Source organism: Pecten maximus, chromosome 9 (genome assembly GCF_902652985.1).
Source record: "Pecten maximus chromosome 9, xPecMax1.1, whole genome shotgun sequence".
NCBI classification, from domain to species: domain Eukaryota; kingdom Metazoa; phylum Mollusca; class Bivalvia; order Pectinida; family Pectinidae; genus Pecten; species Pecten maximus.
The window spans coordinates 12,385,706-12,406,242 of NC_047023.1; the positions used below are offsets into that span (position 1 = coordinate 12,385,706).

Consider the following 20,537-nt stretch of genomic DNA (forward strand, 5'->3'; position numbering starts at 1 on the left):
TGCACACACGGCATTGTATATAGTATTAATATCTGGATATTATATATACAGTGGCTGGTCCGGTTATAGTAGACGTTCCGAATATTCTGCCTCAAAATTTATAATATACCAAGATGGACACCAACACAGCGAAGTCAACACCAACATCGGGTTTTCAAATTCCTCTTTATGTTCTGGATGATCTATGCAGGTTTGGTCTCATTTTTTACCAAACTTATAAATTTTCTCATATGAAGGTAACATTATAATTTCTAGATCTCATATTTGGGCAAACTCCTTTTGTCATTCACATGGATTCTGCAGTTGTTTCTCTTCACAGACGTAAATAAAACCGGTTGGGGTATTTACCGAAACGGACCGAAACGGAGATGGAATTACCGAAACGGAGGAAAATGGGGCTTAAATTAGCATTCTTTTCAGAGAACGGACCCGAATATATGTTCTACAGTGCCTAACTGTGTCATATGTAAAATATCGGGGGTTTATTTGACCGAGAAGTATTTTAATTCGATTTTTTAAACATTCGCAATTAGCGGCCCGATTGTCGTCCGGGTTGCATTACCGAAATGGCCGATAATGGCGGTTGGGGTATTTACCGAAACGGACCGAAACGGAGATGGAATTACCGAAACGGAGGAAAATGGGGCTTAAATTAGCATTCTTTTCAGAGAACGGACCCGAATATATGTTCTACAGTGCCTAACTGTGTCATATGTAAAATATCGGGGGTTTATTTGACCGAGAAGTATTTTAATTCGATTTTTTAATCATTCGCGATTAGCGGCCCGATTGTCGTCCGGGTTGCATTACCGAAATGGCCGATAATGGACCCGAAATCGATATTTTTACAAGAGAATGGACCCAATAGAATAATATTTGGTGTGTATAGATGTCAGAGGTAAAATATGTTTTATTTCTTTTGCCTAGAAGTATTTAAAAATAATTATTAAAATACCCGATTGATGGCCCAATTTTCGATTGAGACGAACTACCGAAATGGAATTAAATTTACCTGAAATTTTCTGTTTTTGAAGAGAAAGGGCCCAAAATATTATTCTTCAGTAGATAATTGAATAATGTATGAAATATTAGGGGTTTATGTGATCTGGAAATGTTTTAATTTATTTTTTTTAAAACTCGCGATTTCACATTCGGATTTCACAGAGTCGCTCGCATAGGGCGTGAGTAAAAGAAAGAGCCGGAAAACGGAAATCCGGATTATGTAAACACATGCAAAAATACTTATAAATTTAGTTATAATTAATAAAAGGATTTCTTGTTCTTTATAGGTTTTTTAACTATAGAAATACCGTGTTTTATTCTCTAAGTTGTTCTTTATAGGTTTTTTAACTATAGAAATACCGTGTTTGATTCTCTAAGTAAAATTGTTGTGGAACCTTTGGTATTTTTTAAAACAATTTATTTTAACAACTTATAAAAATAGTAATTTTTTATTCTCACCAATCCATATTTCAAACTTGAAGTAATTAATTAATTGAATTGAGTCAAGGCAATGAATTAATATTTTTTCTTATTATTTTTTTAATAAACTGCAAAAAAGTGTCCAGATGACTTTTTGTGCCATGCTGTCACAAAATTTCCATTATAATTCTAAAATCAAAATTTAACATAAAAATATGATAGCCTGTCAAAAAAAGCGAGTGTAGTATACAGTAATCCCAATCATGTCAGTGGATAGTGGTACATATGCATATTACTGTTATATGAACAGATCTTTTTTCTTATAACTTTAGAATGATCGAATGTTATCAAATTTAGATTAAGACTCATCAAGAACAATAAGTGGATTATTATAATTGAATTCTAAATGAAATCAACATGTCAGTGTAACTTCAGTAAAAATTCATTATTGTTAAAAATCAGATCCATGAATAATATCTATTCTAAAAAAATCAACAGAATATTCATAATCCATCAGCTGTATACATGTATGTATAACAAGAGATCCCAGAGGGATCTACGCATCCACCATTGAGATTGATCTCTTTTCTACTTTTCCATTCTTTCCCCTCTTACTTTAATTCTTTTAATTATATGGGAAACCTACATATGAAGTCTAAGTTAGATCTTAAGAAAAACTTTTGGAAAAGTATCAATAACAGATTTAACTATCGATACTGCCTTTAAGACATTTTGTTTTCCTGATCAGACTCAAAGATAAATAGGTAAAAGTAGGGATCAAGGGAATTTGTTAGGCAGTACTTTTCAAAAAATGGGAATTATAAGGAATTGTTTATGTACTTCCATCTGATGATGGTGAGCAAAAATCTTTATTCTGTAGGTTTTCTTTTTTGTATGAATAAATTACTTAAAACATTCTGTCTTTTTTAAGTTATAGGAAATATTTAGCTACTTCTAACTAAGTATATAAGTAGTGATGATATGATGATTAGATATACTTGATTAACTAGTTGTTTTACATAAGATGATCTGATATCAGTTTTTTGGTCGCTTTCGGGTCCTTTTAATCACTTTAAGTCCCTGAGAATCATTCAGGTGTCTTAATTAGGACAAAACAATTATAATTGATTTTTGCTATACTGTATCTATATCTTAATTTATTTTGAAAGATATAAATATCTTGTGTCATTTGTACAACCCTTAATCTTGTTGTAAAGATTTTTAATATTTACTTGTCATTTTCAGAAAGGCGTGTACGTATACTCTGTAGGATCATGCAGATATTGTTAGAAACATTGGAAACCTAGCAACCAAACACATTATTTTAATTATTTCCTTATAAAACATGTATACTGTGCTGCTTTAAAATTCAGTAATCAACAAAAAAGTTGTTGAATTGAATTGAATTGAAAACCTTTTGGCTTTTAGAAATCTTATAAACTTTCATTCACACACATTTCATAATTAAGATACTTTATAATTGAGTGTAGAAAAAAATCAGGAAAGCTTATCATTGAAAACAAAATCTCTTTAAGTTTGTACAATAAATTATGATGTTTTTGTCCGTACCTCCTTATAATTACCATGTTGATGTTTCATAATTCCAACATTCTCATTATGATGAGCAAATTCACACACATGAAATTGTATAATGCAAAAATAAGAATTTACATTGCATGATAATACCTATTACCCAATATGCCAGAAATAGCGAGTGCAGGACAAAGAAGATTATGATCATTTCCATTTTTATGACATTGCTATATATTATTACCTTAACTTGGTGAAGAGTATATGATTATGAACATTATATAGTTAACTACTTAATTGGATCCAATTTCTGTATGAATTACTTACTTGACAATATGAATTTGCGATACGTAAATTTTACATATTACTCCACATCACCCTTTTAGCCAACTAATACTTTCAGATATGAAAGTTATTTCTAAATATTTGAAGATTAATTTTTCACACCTTGGGAGATGATTGACACGCCTGTGTAACTTACACTAATTGACCAGTGTATTGAAAGATCCCCTTAGGCTATAACTGAACTGTCCAGGTGTAACACACCTGTGTTGAAGGTGGAGAGAGAGAGAGAGATTGGGGGGGGGGGGGGGGGGGGGTCCTATAACCTCTTTTTTTCACCTGCGAGATATATTTAAGAGTTAATTTCCTAAGATTTAAATATAACAGTTATAAATTAAATCTTAAACTGTTCATTAAACATCAGTATAAAACTCAAAAGTTGAGTATGAATTAAAAATATTGTATCAGGTACTGAGCTTGTTACTCTTCTTTTGTGCCTTGTGCAATTAATATTAAGTACATTAAATATTCAATAATAACATTAAAATATTACATAAGCAATATTAAAAACATATGTTATTTTGATTATGGCACATTTTACCAAAATAAGAATATATCTTATAAACCCATGATAAACCTTAGATTATATATATACTGTATAATAAACCACAATATTCCAAAATATTTTAATTTAAAAAAAAGAAATAAAAAACTGATAAGAGGGCGTCATATAAGCAAAATATTTTATGTATATTCCATGGAGGCCCTAAAAAAGACCATCAGTTGTGTATTCAGATGGGCTTCTAAATTTCAAATTTGCCACAGTGAAGATATGATTAAAATTATGGTCCATTAGGTGGTTTGAATTCATAAGAAAACTTCAAGAGATTCTACTTCAAGTGTACTAAACATGTATGTTTAATGTTTTCCATTATTAATATGCTTTTTCCTTGTGAAGTAGGCATGTCATATGCTTCAGTGAGATAGCACTTTAAATCTGCAAAAGTTCCGGCCTATTACAAGGAGACTTAACACGAACATACCACAGCCTCCCATAACACACTCACCACACGCATACATACCACACGCACAGGAGGCCGTCCTTAAATGACCTTAGATGTTAATAGGACGTTAAACAAAATAAACCAAACCAAACCAATCATCTAAATACAAAATAAAATCAAAGCGAACACAATATTCAATACATGAATTTTATTCAATTTTATTTGAGAGATTGCATTTTGCCTCAATTACTTATAATATTCAGACCTTTTCTATAATTAACTGAAATAAAACATAAATATCCATAAGTTTTTAAAAGATCAGTTTTGTGTTTGTTATGATATTAAAACTGATTATTAAGCAAAAATATACACGCATAAGAAAAATTTACAGCATAAATGAACACTTTTAGTTCATTTATAATAAACTCCTGAAGTGAAGCTTTCGTCAATATTTAAGAGATATTTTAGTCGGACCAAAGAAACACATTTTTTATTATATGGTACAGAATGTAATGATAATTGTACAAATATATCATAAATTATCACTTAGTCAAGTAAAATGATATTAGTTATAATCCTGAATATTTTGATATACACTGTAATTCAAACATACTCATTTGATGATGAGAAAATTACAACTCTTTATTCCCAGACTCTTAAACTCTTAAATAGTATGCATATCAAAGTCCTTAAATATTGGATGGATCCTGCATTCAAAACCCAATTCTTCACAAATCTTTACCAATAAGTAAAAAATCCTAATTCTTGAACCCATAGACCTTAATTTTTAACTTGTTAAACTTTTAAAATTTTAGTTCCATATTTGAGATGCCTCAATATCTAAATTAATGAACATATTGTTTTAATTCGTGAATATTTAAAGAAAATTCAGATACCACAAAATGTAATGATAATTGTACAAATATATCATAAATTATCATTAAGTCAAATAAAATGTTAATAGTCAAAATCCTGATATTTTAAGATTATTCAAACATACTCATTTGATGATGAGGAAATTCAAATGTCATCACTTGATGATTTATGATTAAAATTCTTAATTTTCAGACACTTAAATTCTTAAATCTTAAACAAAATAGACTGATGATGCAGGTGTAGAAGAAATAACAGTCATGGAATCTGCTGCAAAACATCTTATAGGTTGATCATACTATTTATTAAATTCCTGAATGTTTAAAAAAAAAATCAAACATCATCATTTGATGATCAAAAATTCAAACTCTTACTTCCTTAGGCACTTATATACTCCTAACGTTGGAAGGATCCTGTCACCAAATCAGAAAACCTTAAATCCTAGACATACTTAACTCCTAATATTGGATTGATCATGCCATTTATTAAATTTAGAATTTTTCACTCATAATCCCATAAATATTAGACTTTTAACTGCTAATATTGGACAGAGGAAAGGAAATTCTTCTTCTTCTTTTTTTTCTTCTTCTTGACTTCTTTTTCTTCTTCTTCCATAAAGTAGAGGGATACAAATCCTTAATGGCTGTAGAATGAGCATATCTTACATAATGAAGGGGGTATACAAATTCTACAGCTACGGTAAATATATATATATTGGGCATATCTTACAGAAGTTAGGGGGATACAAATCCTATGGCTATAGAAATGAGCATTTCATATGATAAATTTGATATGATAGAATTTACTGATTTTCTTGGATATCTTTACCTCTGTATTTTCTGCATGTAATAGCAAAGAAAGTAAGACAATTTGTAGATATCTACCATATATAAGGAATAAAGAAATCAGAGTGTTTCATAACATATGATATAAGTTATAGTTTTTAGGTCAGGTCAGGATGACCTATGGCATGTATCATGCTCAATCCATGGTCCACCGTTAGACTTTTTCTTTCAAAACCCTACTCCTCCTTAACCCCAAAGTGTTTTATTTCCAGAAACACCATTGGGGAAGGACAGTTATCTTTTATATAAATGAGGCTAGAGGTTTAAGGCCCCAAAAGGGAAACTTTGCTGTTATTTTGCTTTAAAACCCTACTCCTCCTAAAGTGCTTAGTGGATTACAACCAAATTTTGTACTGAAACATCATAAGGGGATGGCAATCATAGAGTGACCCCTGGGGATGGGGTACGGACAAAAAAAAAACCTGGACAATATATAGCCCTTGTGTAAAACAGAAAAAATATGGATTCAAAACTTTAACTAAATGTATGAGTAGTCCTTATCACTTTTACATATTGAGCATAAAAGAACAAAGAAAATAAGACCATTTGCTGGAATTTCTTGAGTCAATTAAACCCCAAAGCAATTAAGAATTTGATATTTATTCGATGATGAATTGTAACATTTTACTGAATATCTTAAATATCCTTGATATCTTTACATATTTATGTTCTACATGTAAGAATGAAGGAAATAAGGCCTTTTGTAGTCATTTAACTGAAGAAATGACACAATTCTATATTTCATAATATCAGAGTTTTTTGTTCTGAATGCATCAAACAGAATTGCAAAATTTTACTAAATATCTGAGCCATCCTTCATACCTACATTATCTCTACAAATAAAGATTCTACATGTTACATTGTACTAGGTGTAAGATATTTCAGTTATTACATGTATAAGTTATTTATGATAATTTAACAACTATTAAAATCTAAAACTATAATTTAATTGCCTGTCTATGCTTAAGTTTCTAAACTTCTAAAGTATATGGACAAATAAACTCATAATTCTCTAACAGAAAAACTATTGTTTGTCGAAACTTGGGAGTTTAGAAATCTGGCCCTCAATAAACAATTCTTTTTGTCGCTATTTCAGAAATCATCATAAGTACAGAAGGGATCTTTCTCAAAATATCTGCCCCCATTGATAATTACACCCTTGTAAAGTACATATCTAACCCCCATTGAATATTACATCCTTGTAAAGTACATATCTACCCCAATTGATTATTACACATCCTACATATCTACCCCCATTGAATATTACATCCTTGTAAAGTACATATCTACCCCCTTTGATTCATAGAATATTACATAATTTCCATTAACCGAGCAGTTCGGGAAAAAAAAGACAGATACAACGAAGAGAAGCAATTTTTTTTTATCTTATTACCTATGATAAACTGAAATATACATTCAACAATTCAAGTACAATATTTTTAACTAAGTGTCAGATATTTTCCTAAATTATTCATTTCATTTATATTCTGAGTAGTAACCAAACCATCATATCAGGTCTGGTATAAGTTCTGGCATTGAAATCTCCAGTTATGTACACATTAATATTTGATTTATAACTTGTTATGGAATCTTGCAAAATTTGCTATTTTTGGAGAAAACACTGATTTCAGGTGCAAAATAGCAAACCACAAACTAGCTATGTTTTAGATTTTCTTCAAATTTTTACCATTATGCTACATGTATATTTTCAACTAAAGACATCTTACTTTTTAGCAGTTTTATAGAAGATTACATTACTTTCATCAAAACCAGTTTTCCTTGGGAATACATATTTACAATAACCATTTAAACAAGAGGCCCATGGGCCTTAACGGTCACCTGATTTTTGAAATATTTCAGTAAATTTGAATGAAAGAATGAATTTAAAAACAAATAAAACAAATGATAGTCAAAAATGTGATTTCCCTATAACTATAGTAAAGTTTATCCCCTCCCATGGGGCAAACGCGAGACCCCAGGGCTAGGAAATTCACAATTTTGGTAAAGCACCTTAAGACCCTTTCATCTATGAAGAGTGTTTGATTCCACCTTATCTGAGAGTAGAGAAGAAGATTTTTGAAGTTTTAGTCAATTTGACCCTTTTTGGCCCCGCCCCTCAGGCCCCTGGGGGGTGGGGACCATATAATTCACAATTTTGGTTCACCCTCAGCCATGGAAGCTTCCTGTAAAATTTCATTGAATTTGGTTCAGCAGTTTTTAAGAAGAAGTTGAAAATGTAAATTGTTTACGACGCACGATGGACGACGCACGACGCCGGACAAAAGGCGATTGCAATAGGTCAACTGAGACTTCGTCTCAGGTGACCTAATAAAATTCATCTTTTTCGAAAAACCAGCATTCACTTAAACATATATTGTAATAAATGGCAATTATAGATTATTATTGATAGGTACTGGAGAATTATTTCTCAAAGGTGATTAGTAGGTTCCCCTTGGTGATTAGTTAATTGTGCAAATTCAGTAAAGATTTGTGGTAAGAAAAACAAAAAAAATTGACAAGCAGCCATCTTGATTTTGGAGAATTTAAGATTGTCATCACTATTACTTGAAAAGAAGTGGAGGATGTTCCTCAAACTTCACATGTAGGTTCCACTTGTTTCTGTTATCTTATTATTAAGAGGGAAAGAAGGGAAAAGAAGAGACATTAAGAGGGAAAGAAGGGAAAAGAAGAGATAAGATCCGTCTGCTATTGAACCAATAAATACTATTCAATAGTGGGTGCCAAGATCCCTCTCGGATCTTGTTATCTTATTAGAATAACACTATATGTCAGATAATTAAGTAACAACATTTTATTTCAGAATACTGGGATTACCAGGAATCTCTGTTAAAGAACAACAAGCAAGAGCAGAGGAAATAGAGCTGCTGATTTTTTTTTAATTGTTGATAGATCTTTTTAATTTAATTCATTTTTTTAAAGTGCTTGTTGGTATATTACATTTGCAGTGAAATATGAGTATACAGACATGTTTGCGTGAAATATTTTTTTGAAATCTCTGTTGTATTTTATTCCAATTATGGGTTTTATGCTTTAACTGTGCTTGTTTTAAAATCAGTTATACAATATATATTACATTATTTGTTCACACAAAAAGTTGATTTATTTTTTTCATAAGTGTTTAAGCTTTTAACATATTTTGAGGGGAATATTTTCTATCATCCTATGTTAACTATATAAGGCTAACTGCATGTTAGAAGCATTGTTTTCTTGTGTAACTGTTATATATATTCCAATGAAATTTACATTATAACTTTTTCTCTTTGTGCTTATCACTTTGTCCATGCATACCTATACAACTGATATTATATTGCACATTTGTTTTCTCATTTTCTTTTTTATTAAAATTTAATCTTTGTATTTTTCATTTTACTTAAAAATATACCTGTTTGTAATATGCTACCTTTTTTGCAGTGAATACATGACTTTGTAAAATAATTATGGAAGTCTCCTTTTTATTATTCCAATTATGGGGTTTTATGCAAAATACAGTGCTTGCTTTAAATTTGCAGTATTACAGTGCTAAATTCATTAGTTATAGAACACATATTTTATTATCTGTTTACACTAAAGATTTATTTGAGTGATTTTCCATTAGTGGGTGAAGTTTTCAAAAAATGATATCTCACAAGGGAAACATTTATTCTATAACTTTGACTTGTTTCATATTGCCAACTGTTTATTTCATGTCTTTGCCTTTGTGCTCAATAAAATGTGAAAAGTAATTATTTGTCTTATCTTGTTGAGGTTTCAATTATTTGAATTATAAACAATGGTTAAAGCACGAAGTTTAATTTTGTTTTCAAAAGATAATTAAAAACATAAATGCTCATGTATTATGCTTCATGTTTCATTTCATTAATGAAAACTGTTTAAGAATTTGAATCAAAATTTTTACCAAAGATAGGTCTGAACAACAATGTCTTCTAGTTATCATCATGGGAATGAAAGCGACAAGATTTATAATTATGAATGTCATATTGATATCTCCAACACAATTATTATGGCACGTTTGACCGACGTGGCTGCTGAATCTATCTGCATAAACTATAAACATCGGAACCATACAGAGATGAGAAGCTTTTGTACTGACATCAAGAGTAGCAAGGGATGGCACACATCTGATGTCATATAATGTTGCATTGAAATTCTTATGAGTGGTTGTAACCCTCACCTTTAATTACACTACAAAGTTAAATATTTAAAAGTTTTAAAGAAATCATTTGAAACATGTTGGAGGTCTCCAGACAAAAGTCAAATACTGAAATAAACAATGTGCAGTAGACTGCAAAAATGGTCAAATCAATTTTTTTCATGGAAACATAATTTGATAATAAAGCCTTACCAATTTCCCAATAAGTATAGAACGACAACACAATATACAATGTATATCATAATAATCTCATCAAATGTTCTGTAGGCCAAGAACTGTTGTAAAAAAACATAACTTCTCCCTCAAATGTTTGTCAATTAATAATTAAAATATTGGATAAATAAGATTTATATTGTGTACTGTACTTGATGGAATTAATTTGTGTTACTCACCCTGAACTGACATCATTCATACATAGCTAAAAAATCTCAGATATCTTCAATAACACAAAAATGTTGAAGTCCAAATCATGTCATAAAGCAGGTGGAAGTTGTTGTTTTTGTTGTTGTTGTTTTTTAATAAAGAAGCTGTCCGATTCGTTTTTAATATATCCGGATTTCTGTTTTCCGGCTCCTTTTTTATTCATGACCAATGCGTAAACGAAAATTAGGTCGTGGATCGGGTTTTTGGATAATTATTTTAAAATACTTCTAGAGAAAACATATCAAAAATATTTTTCATATGACTTCTGTATATACCAAAGAATACTTAATTGGCTCCATTATCCCGTAAAAATATCGGTTTCGGGTCCATTATCGGCCATTTCGGTAATTCAACAATGACGGCAATGGGGTCGTGGATCGGATATTTTGATAATTATTTTAAAATACTTTTAGGCAAAAGAAATAAAAAATATTTTACCTCTGACATCTATACACACCAAATATTATTCTATTGGGTCCATTCTCTTGTAAAAATATCGATTTCGGGTCCATTATCGGCCATTTCGGTAATGCAACCCGGACGACAATCGGGCCGCTAATCGCGAATGTTTAAAAAATCGAATTAAAATACTTCTCGGTCAAATAAACCCCCGATATTTTACATATGACACAGTTAGGCACTGTAGAACATATATTCGGGTCCGTTCTCTGAAAAGAATGCTTATTTAAGCCCCATTTTCCTCCGTTTCGGTAATTCCATCTCCGTTTCGGTCCGTTTCGGTAAATACCCCAACCCAAATAAAACATAAGGCTCTGCTGTGTATAGTATGAATTATATCTGTGATTTAATATTTTGATTGATTTTCACAGTCGATTTATAATCAACATCCCCGATGAAGAAAGACAGGACCTAATCCGGATATTCTTCCAGATAGAGCTGGCACACTGGTTTTATCTGGATTTTTATTGTGCAGAAAACCAGGAACTCCGATCATGTGGAATAAAAGACTTCTCTGCACAAGATATCCTTTCAAATACCAAATGAACTGTTTATAACCATAAAGCCTGTTGCATTATAAATCACCTGGTTGGAAACACTATATCCTCACATAAAAAAGAACATTTAATATATGTATTTATTAATTAAAGACCTTTGGTGAGGACAGTAGGGAGTTACATATATATATATATATATACTGATCATGACCTAGTGGTTAGATTGCCGGTGGTCAAAATTTGATTCAACCAGGTTGGTATATAACCATATAGGTCCACATCGTTATCAGGTTGGGGAAAACTCCAACTTGAGTATAATACGCTAATTCGACAAAATTGATTAATCACTAAATTTTGAAATATTTTATTTATTGGCGATTTAATTAAGGACAAGGTAAATATATAGTGTTTCACTAAAATATGTTTTTCTGAAAGCTTTGTCAACCTAGAAACTTTTTGTTACACTACTAAATGTATTGCAGTGCCAACAGTGTCCGTACACTGCAAGGTTAAAGTTTTTATAAAACATTATTAACAGGACAGCTTAGGTGTTTTACACATGTATTCCTTGTGACAAGACCTTTCAAATGGTACTACATTTGTGGACTTGCTGATCTTGACCCTGACCTTTGACCTGCTTAAAAACTTCAACCGTGGCCACAGTATGTTAACCTTAATTATGACATAGGGCTTTTATCTTTGATGTGTCTCCTTGTGTAAGTCCTTTGCAGACCGGCATGCTGACTTTGGCGGTGAACTATGACCTACTTTTGAAAACTTTAACTTTGTTCATGCACCACAGTATATAATAAACCATAAGAGATCTAGATAGGGCTTTCATAATTGACGTATGTTCCTGGTGACAAGACTTTTCCATTGGAACTACATTTGTTTACCGGATGGCCACCTAACATTTGTTGACCTGATGGCCTTGACCCTGGCCTTTGCCCTACTTTCAAAATTGTCAATACTCATAAAAACAGACAGAATTTTGTTAAGTATCATATATATATCATAGCTTGTTTCCTTAGCCATTCTACTGTTCAAGCATTGTCCATTTTTGAGTGGTCATGCAGGTGAAGTGGACAAGATCCTTGAGAATTGGCGGTCCTATAAGATGAGTGTTCCTACATATGGTGCTATCATGTTGGATCCAGAACTAAAATATGTGAGTATATATTTCATCAGGGTAGAACTTCTTAGGGTATTCCTTTACCTTGATTGTTTTGCCCACCTGCCATCACTTGTGGCCCATTTGTAAGTCAACAGCCCTTGTTGATACTATTTCTTGAGAACAATTGGAAGGTTGGACACCAAGATCCCGCTGGGATCTCTTGTAAAGTACAGGTAGAGATTTTTTTTTTCAATTTTGTTCTGTGCAATTATTTTCCTAACTTTGTGTAAATTATTGTATGAAAAAAGAGGAATTTAACAATGTGGTAAATAGCCGAATGTTATTGATACCTATTTTCCTCTGAGAAATGGTTAAAATGTCATACATTTATATATATTTTTTTTTGATATTTAGATATACATTTCAGTTTACTATAAGCGTACAGTATACATGTACATGTATTTGAGAAAGACATCAGAACACAGCATGTTAAGTAATCTATTACTATTTTAGGTCCTTTTAGTACAAGGATTCTGGACGAAGAGTAGCTGGGGTTTCCCTAAGGGCAAAGTGAACGAGGAGGAGTCCCCGCACGACTGTGCTGTGAGAGAGGTAATTGCAATTGCCTGCAAGAGTGTACAAATATGCCTATGTAACAGATACCTGTCCAAAAAAGATCTAGGCCACTTGTTTCGGTTGTGATCATAATTCAGTTCATACTAAGTCCCAGTAAATGAACTGTTGTACGAAGGCTACCTATCTATTACATTAAAGCTATAGCTACTTGTAACAAAACTCCATTCATATATACATGTACATGTATATAAACAGAAGGCATTAATCGCAACAAACTCAAGTGTCACCAGTAATTTTGATACATTGTACTTCTCTTTATGAAATTATTTGTCGACTAGATTTGCCTTGATTGGTGCGAGGCTTACTCTTGAACAAATTTCAACAGCATTTTCCCCTTGAAGTACGATACTTTTTTCAGTTTCTATTATGATGTACTATATGATTGATGTGGATGTGAATTTGCTTGACAGTTTATTACTACTTTTTGTTATAAACATATCATAGCTATATAAAATCCCTCACCTCGTCCATCTCTCCACAATGTTGTTCTCCCTTCACTCTCTCTTTACATTACTCTCATTAAGGTACTTTGTTCCCTGTAAATTAGAGTTCTGTATCTCCAATCCATGAGAGTTCCCCTATACTCTGTCATGGGAGTTCCCTTTTTCCCTTCTAGGAGAGTTATTTCCTTCCGTAGGCCAGTGTAACTTTAGCTATCTATCTTATTTTACATTTTCCCTTGACATTTCAATATAATTTATAGTTGTTTGCTTCCCCTTGTTCCGTCATGCCCACTTCCTTGTTCCGTCATGCCCACTTCCTTGTTCCGTCATGCCCACTTCCTTGTTCCGTCATGCCCACTTCCTTGTTCTGTCATGCCCACTTCCTTGTTCCGTCATGCCCACTGTGCATATGATTATCCAATTGCATGTGCGAGTAGTCTTATTCTACTCATCCTCCTAGTTTTAATAACTGTTATTGTTCCTTATCATGTTGACTGATAAACCTGCTAGCTTTGGAGGGACACCTGTTTGCTATATCTTTCAACCCCAACCAGGTGATTCATCACCATTGGTTGCTCTTTGTCATGCTGTCAGCATCTAGACTGACTTCTCAGATCCCCTGTAATCAATCTTCACACCCCAATCTGTCCGTCAACGTGTGTTGTTTTAATCGACTGCCTAAGTACTGCTCTCTTTGATTCTTACTGATTCATATACCTACCGTATATTAAGCTCAAGTTTGTACTAAAAACCTACTGAAAAAAACCTAAAAAATTAATTAATAAGAGACTGCTTGATAGTACATATATATGTATATTCTGACTTTCTTGCCAACCCTCTATGACATCTTTATTGTGGTTTCTTGTATAGATATATATATTGGACTCTTTCATTGCAGGTTGAGGAGGAAACTGGATTTGATATAGTAAGACTGATAGACAAGAATGCCTTCCTAGAGAACCACTTTAATGATCAGCTAACACGCTTATATATTGTCCCAGGAGTTCCACTTAACACAAAGTTCCAGCCAAAGACACGAAAGGAAATCAAGGTATGGAGTGGAATTTTACCTAAGGGGATGGGAAATATAAGAAAAAGGGGATGGGAAATATAAGAAAAAGGGGACGAGAAATAAAAAAAAAAGAAAAGAAAAGGGGATGGGACATAAAAAAAGAAAAAGGGGATGGCAAATAAAAAGAAAAGAAAAAGGGAATGGGACATAAAAAGGAGAGGGGGGGTGTGTGTGGAAAATTAAAAAGGTAAAAATGGAAACTTTAAGGTAATTAGGAACATCAGCACATTGATTCATAGACTATATTGTTTATAATTTAGACAGCTTGTCAATCTTGACCTATGTTAGTGTTGTAGTTACATAATTACAATCTTTAAATTTAATAAAAAGAAAAAAAAAAGAAATAAAAAGATAAAGGGTGATCCAACACTCCTAATGTAGCATTTTGCAGTTGTATCCTCAGATGGATTCATTTAAAGGATTCAACAGAAATTCTTTACAGCAAAAAGGCAACTCAACACAACAAAGACATTTTGTGAAATTTGTCTACATGTTTCTAATTTGGCCACTATCTTTGTACCAGGTGTTGGGGACTGGAAACTGCTTGATATGGCCCGTTTTATGAAAGCATTATACATCATTTGTATTACAATGTCTTTTCATAAAAGACCCTGTCAGTGCTTCTAAGAAAACAAATTTTCATTGAGCAACCAAATTGATTTCCAGAGTTTGCAGTGGTTTCCAATCGAAGCTCTTCCAGCTCACAAACATGACCAGACCCCAAAACAACTAGGCTATAATCCAAACAACTTCTTCATGGTCATTCCATTCATCAAGTAAGTTGTATGAAATATATATTTTATTTTTATGTAAGGAAGTGTAAACATGAAAATATGAGAAAGGAAAAATGAAACAAAAACAAAAGAGATATCAGAATTAAGTAATCGGATATTGTTGAATGTATTTATTAGAATGATAAGAAACTGTTGATTGTTTGTCACAGTAGAATGACCTCTGATGTAAGGGACTGAACTAGAATATTAGAGTTTCAATTTTATGGAAGAAATACCTGTTACTATATTGGCACACTTTTTACATACCAGTCATAATCTTGTTTTGTTACAGTGGGAAAAAATACTCTCGAAAAACGAAAATTGTTTATATGTCCAGTGACTTTGCATTATTGACATTAAATTGATAAAAGAATCTGGTAGATCTTGCTGTTTTCAGGGTACCAACTGTGGTAACTTGTAAATCAGTTGAGGCAGATTAATCAGCATGTCCCTCACATTAATAGTTTATATAGATGACTAGATTTTTAGAACCCAACACTTTCTGTTGCATATTTAGAGTCATACGTTTTAAATTTGATTGGATATGACAAAATGATTGAAAGTCAGTTATATATGTATACGATATCAATCTTCATATCAAAATTGAACATTAAAGTTTGTGGCTTTCAATAAATGTTAGCCAACTGCAGGGTCATGAAGAATATTAAAGAAATAAAAACAAAAAAGACAATATATCATTTGTTGTTTTTAGATTGAACATGTAATGGCTCCAACAGATATAGAACGTTAAAAGATTTAAAAGGATTTTTTTTTAATGTTAAAGGATTTAAAAGAAATAAACTTAAAAATGATTATGTGTCAATTTCTTTTATTTAGACCACTTAGGAAATGGCTTGCTGGGAGACCGAACCTGTTAGATGTTGACCTTAATGAGTACAGCACCTCCACACAACACAAAACACAGAAAGGTGGAGGTAGTGATGTGCGACACCATCGTGAAAAACAGAAACAGAAACTACAGCAGTTCTTTGCCCAGCAAAACCAGCAGGAGTATGAGGATTACTTGCAGTTAAAGGAAAATGATCCAAAGTCCAGGGCAGAGTCCGCTAATAAAGATATGAAATCACGCTCAGAATCGCCACGCAAGGAGCCTTATAACAAGGGAAGACATCTGGAAAATAGTGAACCACCCCAAGGCAAAAAAGGATATCATATCATGGTTTGTTTTATGTTGTCATTTTCCTTTTAATTAGTTTTTTTACGTTAATGTTTTCTTTGATGAAGTACATTTTAGACTGGATTTGAGTTTGAGGTAGATGTCTAACAAAAAGGAAAAGTCATGAAATACCAACTACATAATTAACATGATTACCTTATCTTGCACTTTACAAGGAATTGTTGGATTTTCATGAAACCTCCCCGGTATACCTGGTACTACTTGTCAATGAATAAATCAGCCTTATGGTATTATGGAGGCACAGTGGTCTAGTAGAACGCAGGGCTATGTACGTGGCTAAATGGGTCGCTAGTTTGCATCCCGCACAGATCCTGTGTTGTATCATTGAACAAGATACTTTACTCCTCTGTGTTCCAGTTGACTTGGCTGTAGATCAGCAAGTGGTAGGGCAGTGCAAGAAATGATGTGTGTAAGATGTTAGCGCCAAAATGGCAGTTCTGGCTTTATGCTCCCAAGGGAGTTCAGAAAGACATTGGCTGGTTGTTAAGGCCCAACACACATTGACACGGCTGTGATATAGCAGTATACAAAACTCCAAAATAGTTTGGCAAACTATTATCATTATATAGTCACAATCATTTCAAGAAAGCTTGTGAGAGCTACTCTTAGTCTACAGTAGTAATTGTGATAATTTGAAGAAAAAGGAGCTGTCGTCTGGTGCTGGCCCAAGTAAAAAAAAGTCATGAAATATTTGAAAGAAAATTTCTCTTTTCAACATTTAAAACATATGTTTTATGAAATATATGAATAATCTGAATCTACATTTCAGAATCGGGATGGTACGATAAGTGGATCTTCCAGAAGAAGTTTAAATCCACAGTTTGAAAACAGTCCAGGTAATGATTTATCATTCATAGATGTCCATGTTATCACAATCATAAATAACTGGTATTTGAAATGTATATACATGTTATACTCTATGTACAAAATTATTTATATTTACACAAAAATAATCTATATCAATGTACAAACTTATTGCATGCTTTCAAACATGACATATACATTACAGTATTTTGTTCTGTGTCCATACAAATATATAAACTGTATACACTTCTCTGTTTAAAAAAAAAAATTGTCAATGATATATCAAAAACTAACTATAGATTTTTCACAGGTCAAAAACAGGGACAGCCATATGATAACAGAAGCAGACTTCCGACTGTAGTATTTGATAGAACACAACCTCCACCTAGCCTCCCTGTGAAATCCCAGCACGAAAGGACGAACTCCAATAATTCTCATAACACGAACTCTCCTCATAGTAAAGGACAATTCACCCAAAAGAAGAACAAATATATCAAAATAACAGACCCTGATGGTCTTGGGTCGGAGACTTGGCTTAACTTTCATTTTGATATGTCGGCCATTATGTCATGTATTCAGTAAAGTGCTGTGAGTGTGTAAAAAGGTTGTTCGACCTCACTTCAAAACGACATTGATTGTGATAATGTGAGCCAGATTGCTGCTGAAAATATGGACAAACAGGACAATTATGTCTATGTAACAGTTATGAGTGGATAAAGAAAATATAAATTTGACATTCCTGTACTATAAAACTTGAAGAAAATAATTACCGGTATCTACCATGATGGCATTCTTGATATAATATGATACTTGAAGAAAGTAATAATCAACCATGATAGCATTCCTAAAAGTGTATAGCGCTAGATAGTGTATGTGACATTTATGATAGTAGCATAAATGTAAAGAATGATAGTATTGGACAGATATTATTGGTAGTATGTATGGTGTGTTCGATATTCTGTACATTAATTATCATTAAAGGAATAAAGTTAATACAACTCTAGACACGAAGGAATGTGGCAAATTTGATAGACTTGATGAAAGCTAGACTTTAAAGTATTTATCATACTCTGGTAATTTAGTAATGATGGTGTTCATAGATACACAGTGTGTGAAGAGAGTATCTCCGATATTCTCAGTAATGTAGGTAAGGAACAAATCTTTGATATTCTTTGTAATTTGTAAAGAAATTTAGTACATATTTTATCTGAATAATTTTCGGCAGCATATCAAATATAAGATGCTTATATGTACATGTACTGGCATTATTCAGATAAAAATACATTGTATTTAAAATAAAATTTGCTTAATGAGCAGTCTCCATCATTTCTCAGTCAGTGTTTTTAAGTTAGCACTGTTGTCCATATCAGTACAATGTTTATAATGAAAAAGTTACGTTTTCCTGTCTGTAGATACAAGGAATAAATAAATCTCAAAACCTTTGACATGGTATTTGTGTTCCAGTGTATACACTACTGAAGTAAAAAAATATTTATTATTCAATGTGGTGCATATATAACACTGCATATTATAACTACAATTAACTGAAAGCAGTTAATTACTCATACAGTTAATTCATCAGCATCAACAGATCGAGAATGGAGAGCTCAACAGTCTAGGCAATAATTCTGAAGAAAAAACCCAAAATGCTAAATTTATGAATCCACTATTCAATCATCAGAAATGCCCCAGGGATTTTATTCTCCCGATGCAGCAGGTGCTGTTGCAAGTTGTAATTAGAAAGCATGTATACGTAGCCCGTTTAAAATGCTGTATTACCAACAGCGCATACATGGGTTTTCATCCCTCACAGCTGACATCGGAACGTCAATATTGTCGATTTTGTCGTCAATCTATCGGGAGTAGAAGCCACACCTTTTATCCACATGATAATTATGCAGTTATTTTTTTTCTTCAGTGCAACTGCACTTTTATCTTTTAATGTATTATACATCCATTGTGAAATAAGCTATTTCACTTCTATTTATATCACTCTGCTATAGCTGACATTGATAGAAGCACATGAGACTTTTCATGTAGGAGAAAACCCACATGTTCATTTGAGTGTAGTATATGACTGTCTGTCGAACCATAGAATCTATTTCTGCTCATAGATCAGGTCCTTTAAACAGAACAGTTAATAATTAATAGATCAAGACAGAAGACTGAAAATAATTTTCAATTTAATGAAAAAATTGTTTGTTTATTTATAACGATACATACATTCTTCCATTCAAATATTCAACAACTTTACACCAATGGCCTCAATAGCATATCATTCTTTTAAATAAGCAACTCGTGTATCAAATATGGTACATTTAACATCATAACAGTACAATAAGAACCAAAAGAGAATAAGCATAAACGTAATGTACCCTCATTGAACTAGCCATGCAGAATGTGATGTTAATGAAAATATTTCAAGACATAGTGCTAGGGGATTGACAAATATATTTTGCTCATTAACGGCCCCAAAGAGCCCCCAGAAAAAGCCCTCATAGGCTGATTGATGGCAAATTTAAAGTACTGTTACAGTACCTTTGTGGTAAAGGAAGAACAGACTGATAGCAAGGCATCCTTGCAGTTAATCCAAATATTTCTGATGAAACATCACATATCAAACTCAGCAACGCTTCCTCACAAAGCAAAATAATCTTTGTCAACAAAAAAATCAGACCACCTTTTCACGCACAAAAATTCTTGTACTGTATTTGAACAGAGGGATCTGGCCCTCTAAATATACCCTTGCGGTACAATCTCCTTATACATGGTGATTACCAAGGTACAAAAATAATGTACATTGATTCAATATGCTCCTGATCAAGAGTAGGAAGTGGAATAATTACCTCTTTCTGATATGCCTCTTCTTGCATTGAGCCATCCATCAATTTATGCAACTTTACAACTACATGTGTATATTATTGACCAAAATAGGACATATCTCTTTTCCCAATTTGTAATAATGCTCCAAAGGCAAACAGGAATTTTCAG

At 32.4% G+C, this 20,537-nt stretch overlaps 1 protein-coding gene across 1 annotated transcript; it reads left to right on the plus strand.

Annotated features, from left to right (window-relative positions):
• The first annotated feature begins 67 nt into the window (after nucleotides 1–67).
• Nucleotides 68–18,991, plus strand: LOC117334372 (m7GpppN-mRNA hydrolase-like). Its single transcript, XM_033893962.1, has 9 exons — nucleotides 68–190; nucleotides 11,381–11,532; nucleotides 12,547–12,674; nucleotides 13,134–13,232; nucleotides 14,598–14,750; nucleotides 15,438–15,547; nucleotides 16,382–16,724; nucleotides 17,512–17,578; nucleotides 17,857–18,991. The coding sequence occupies exons 1-9, from the start codon at nucleotides 114–116 to the stop codon at nucleotides 18,126–18,128; spliced, it is 1,401 nt and encodes a 466-aa protein (XP_033749853.1). The 5' UTR covers nucleotides 68–113; the 3' UTR covers nucleotides 18,129–18,991.
• The last annotated feature ends 1,546 nt before the right edge of the window (nucleotides 18,992–20,537 follow it).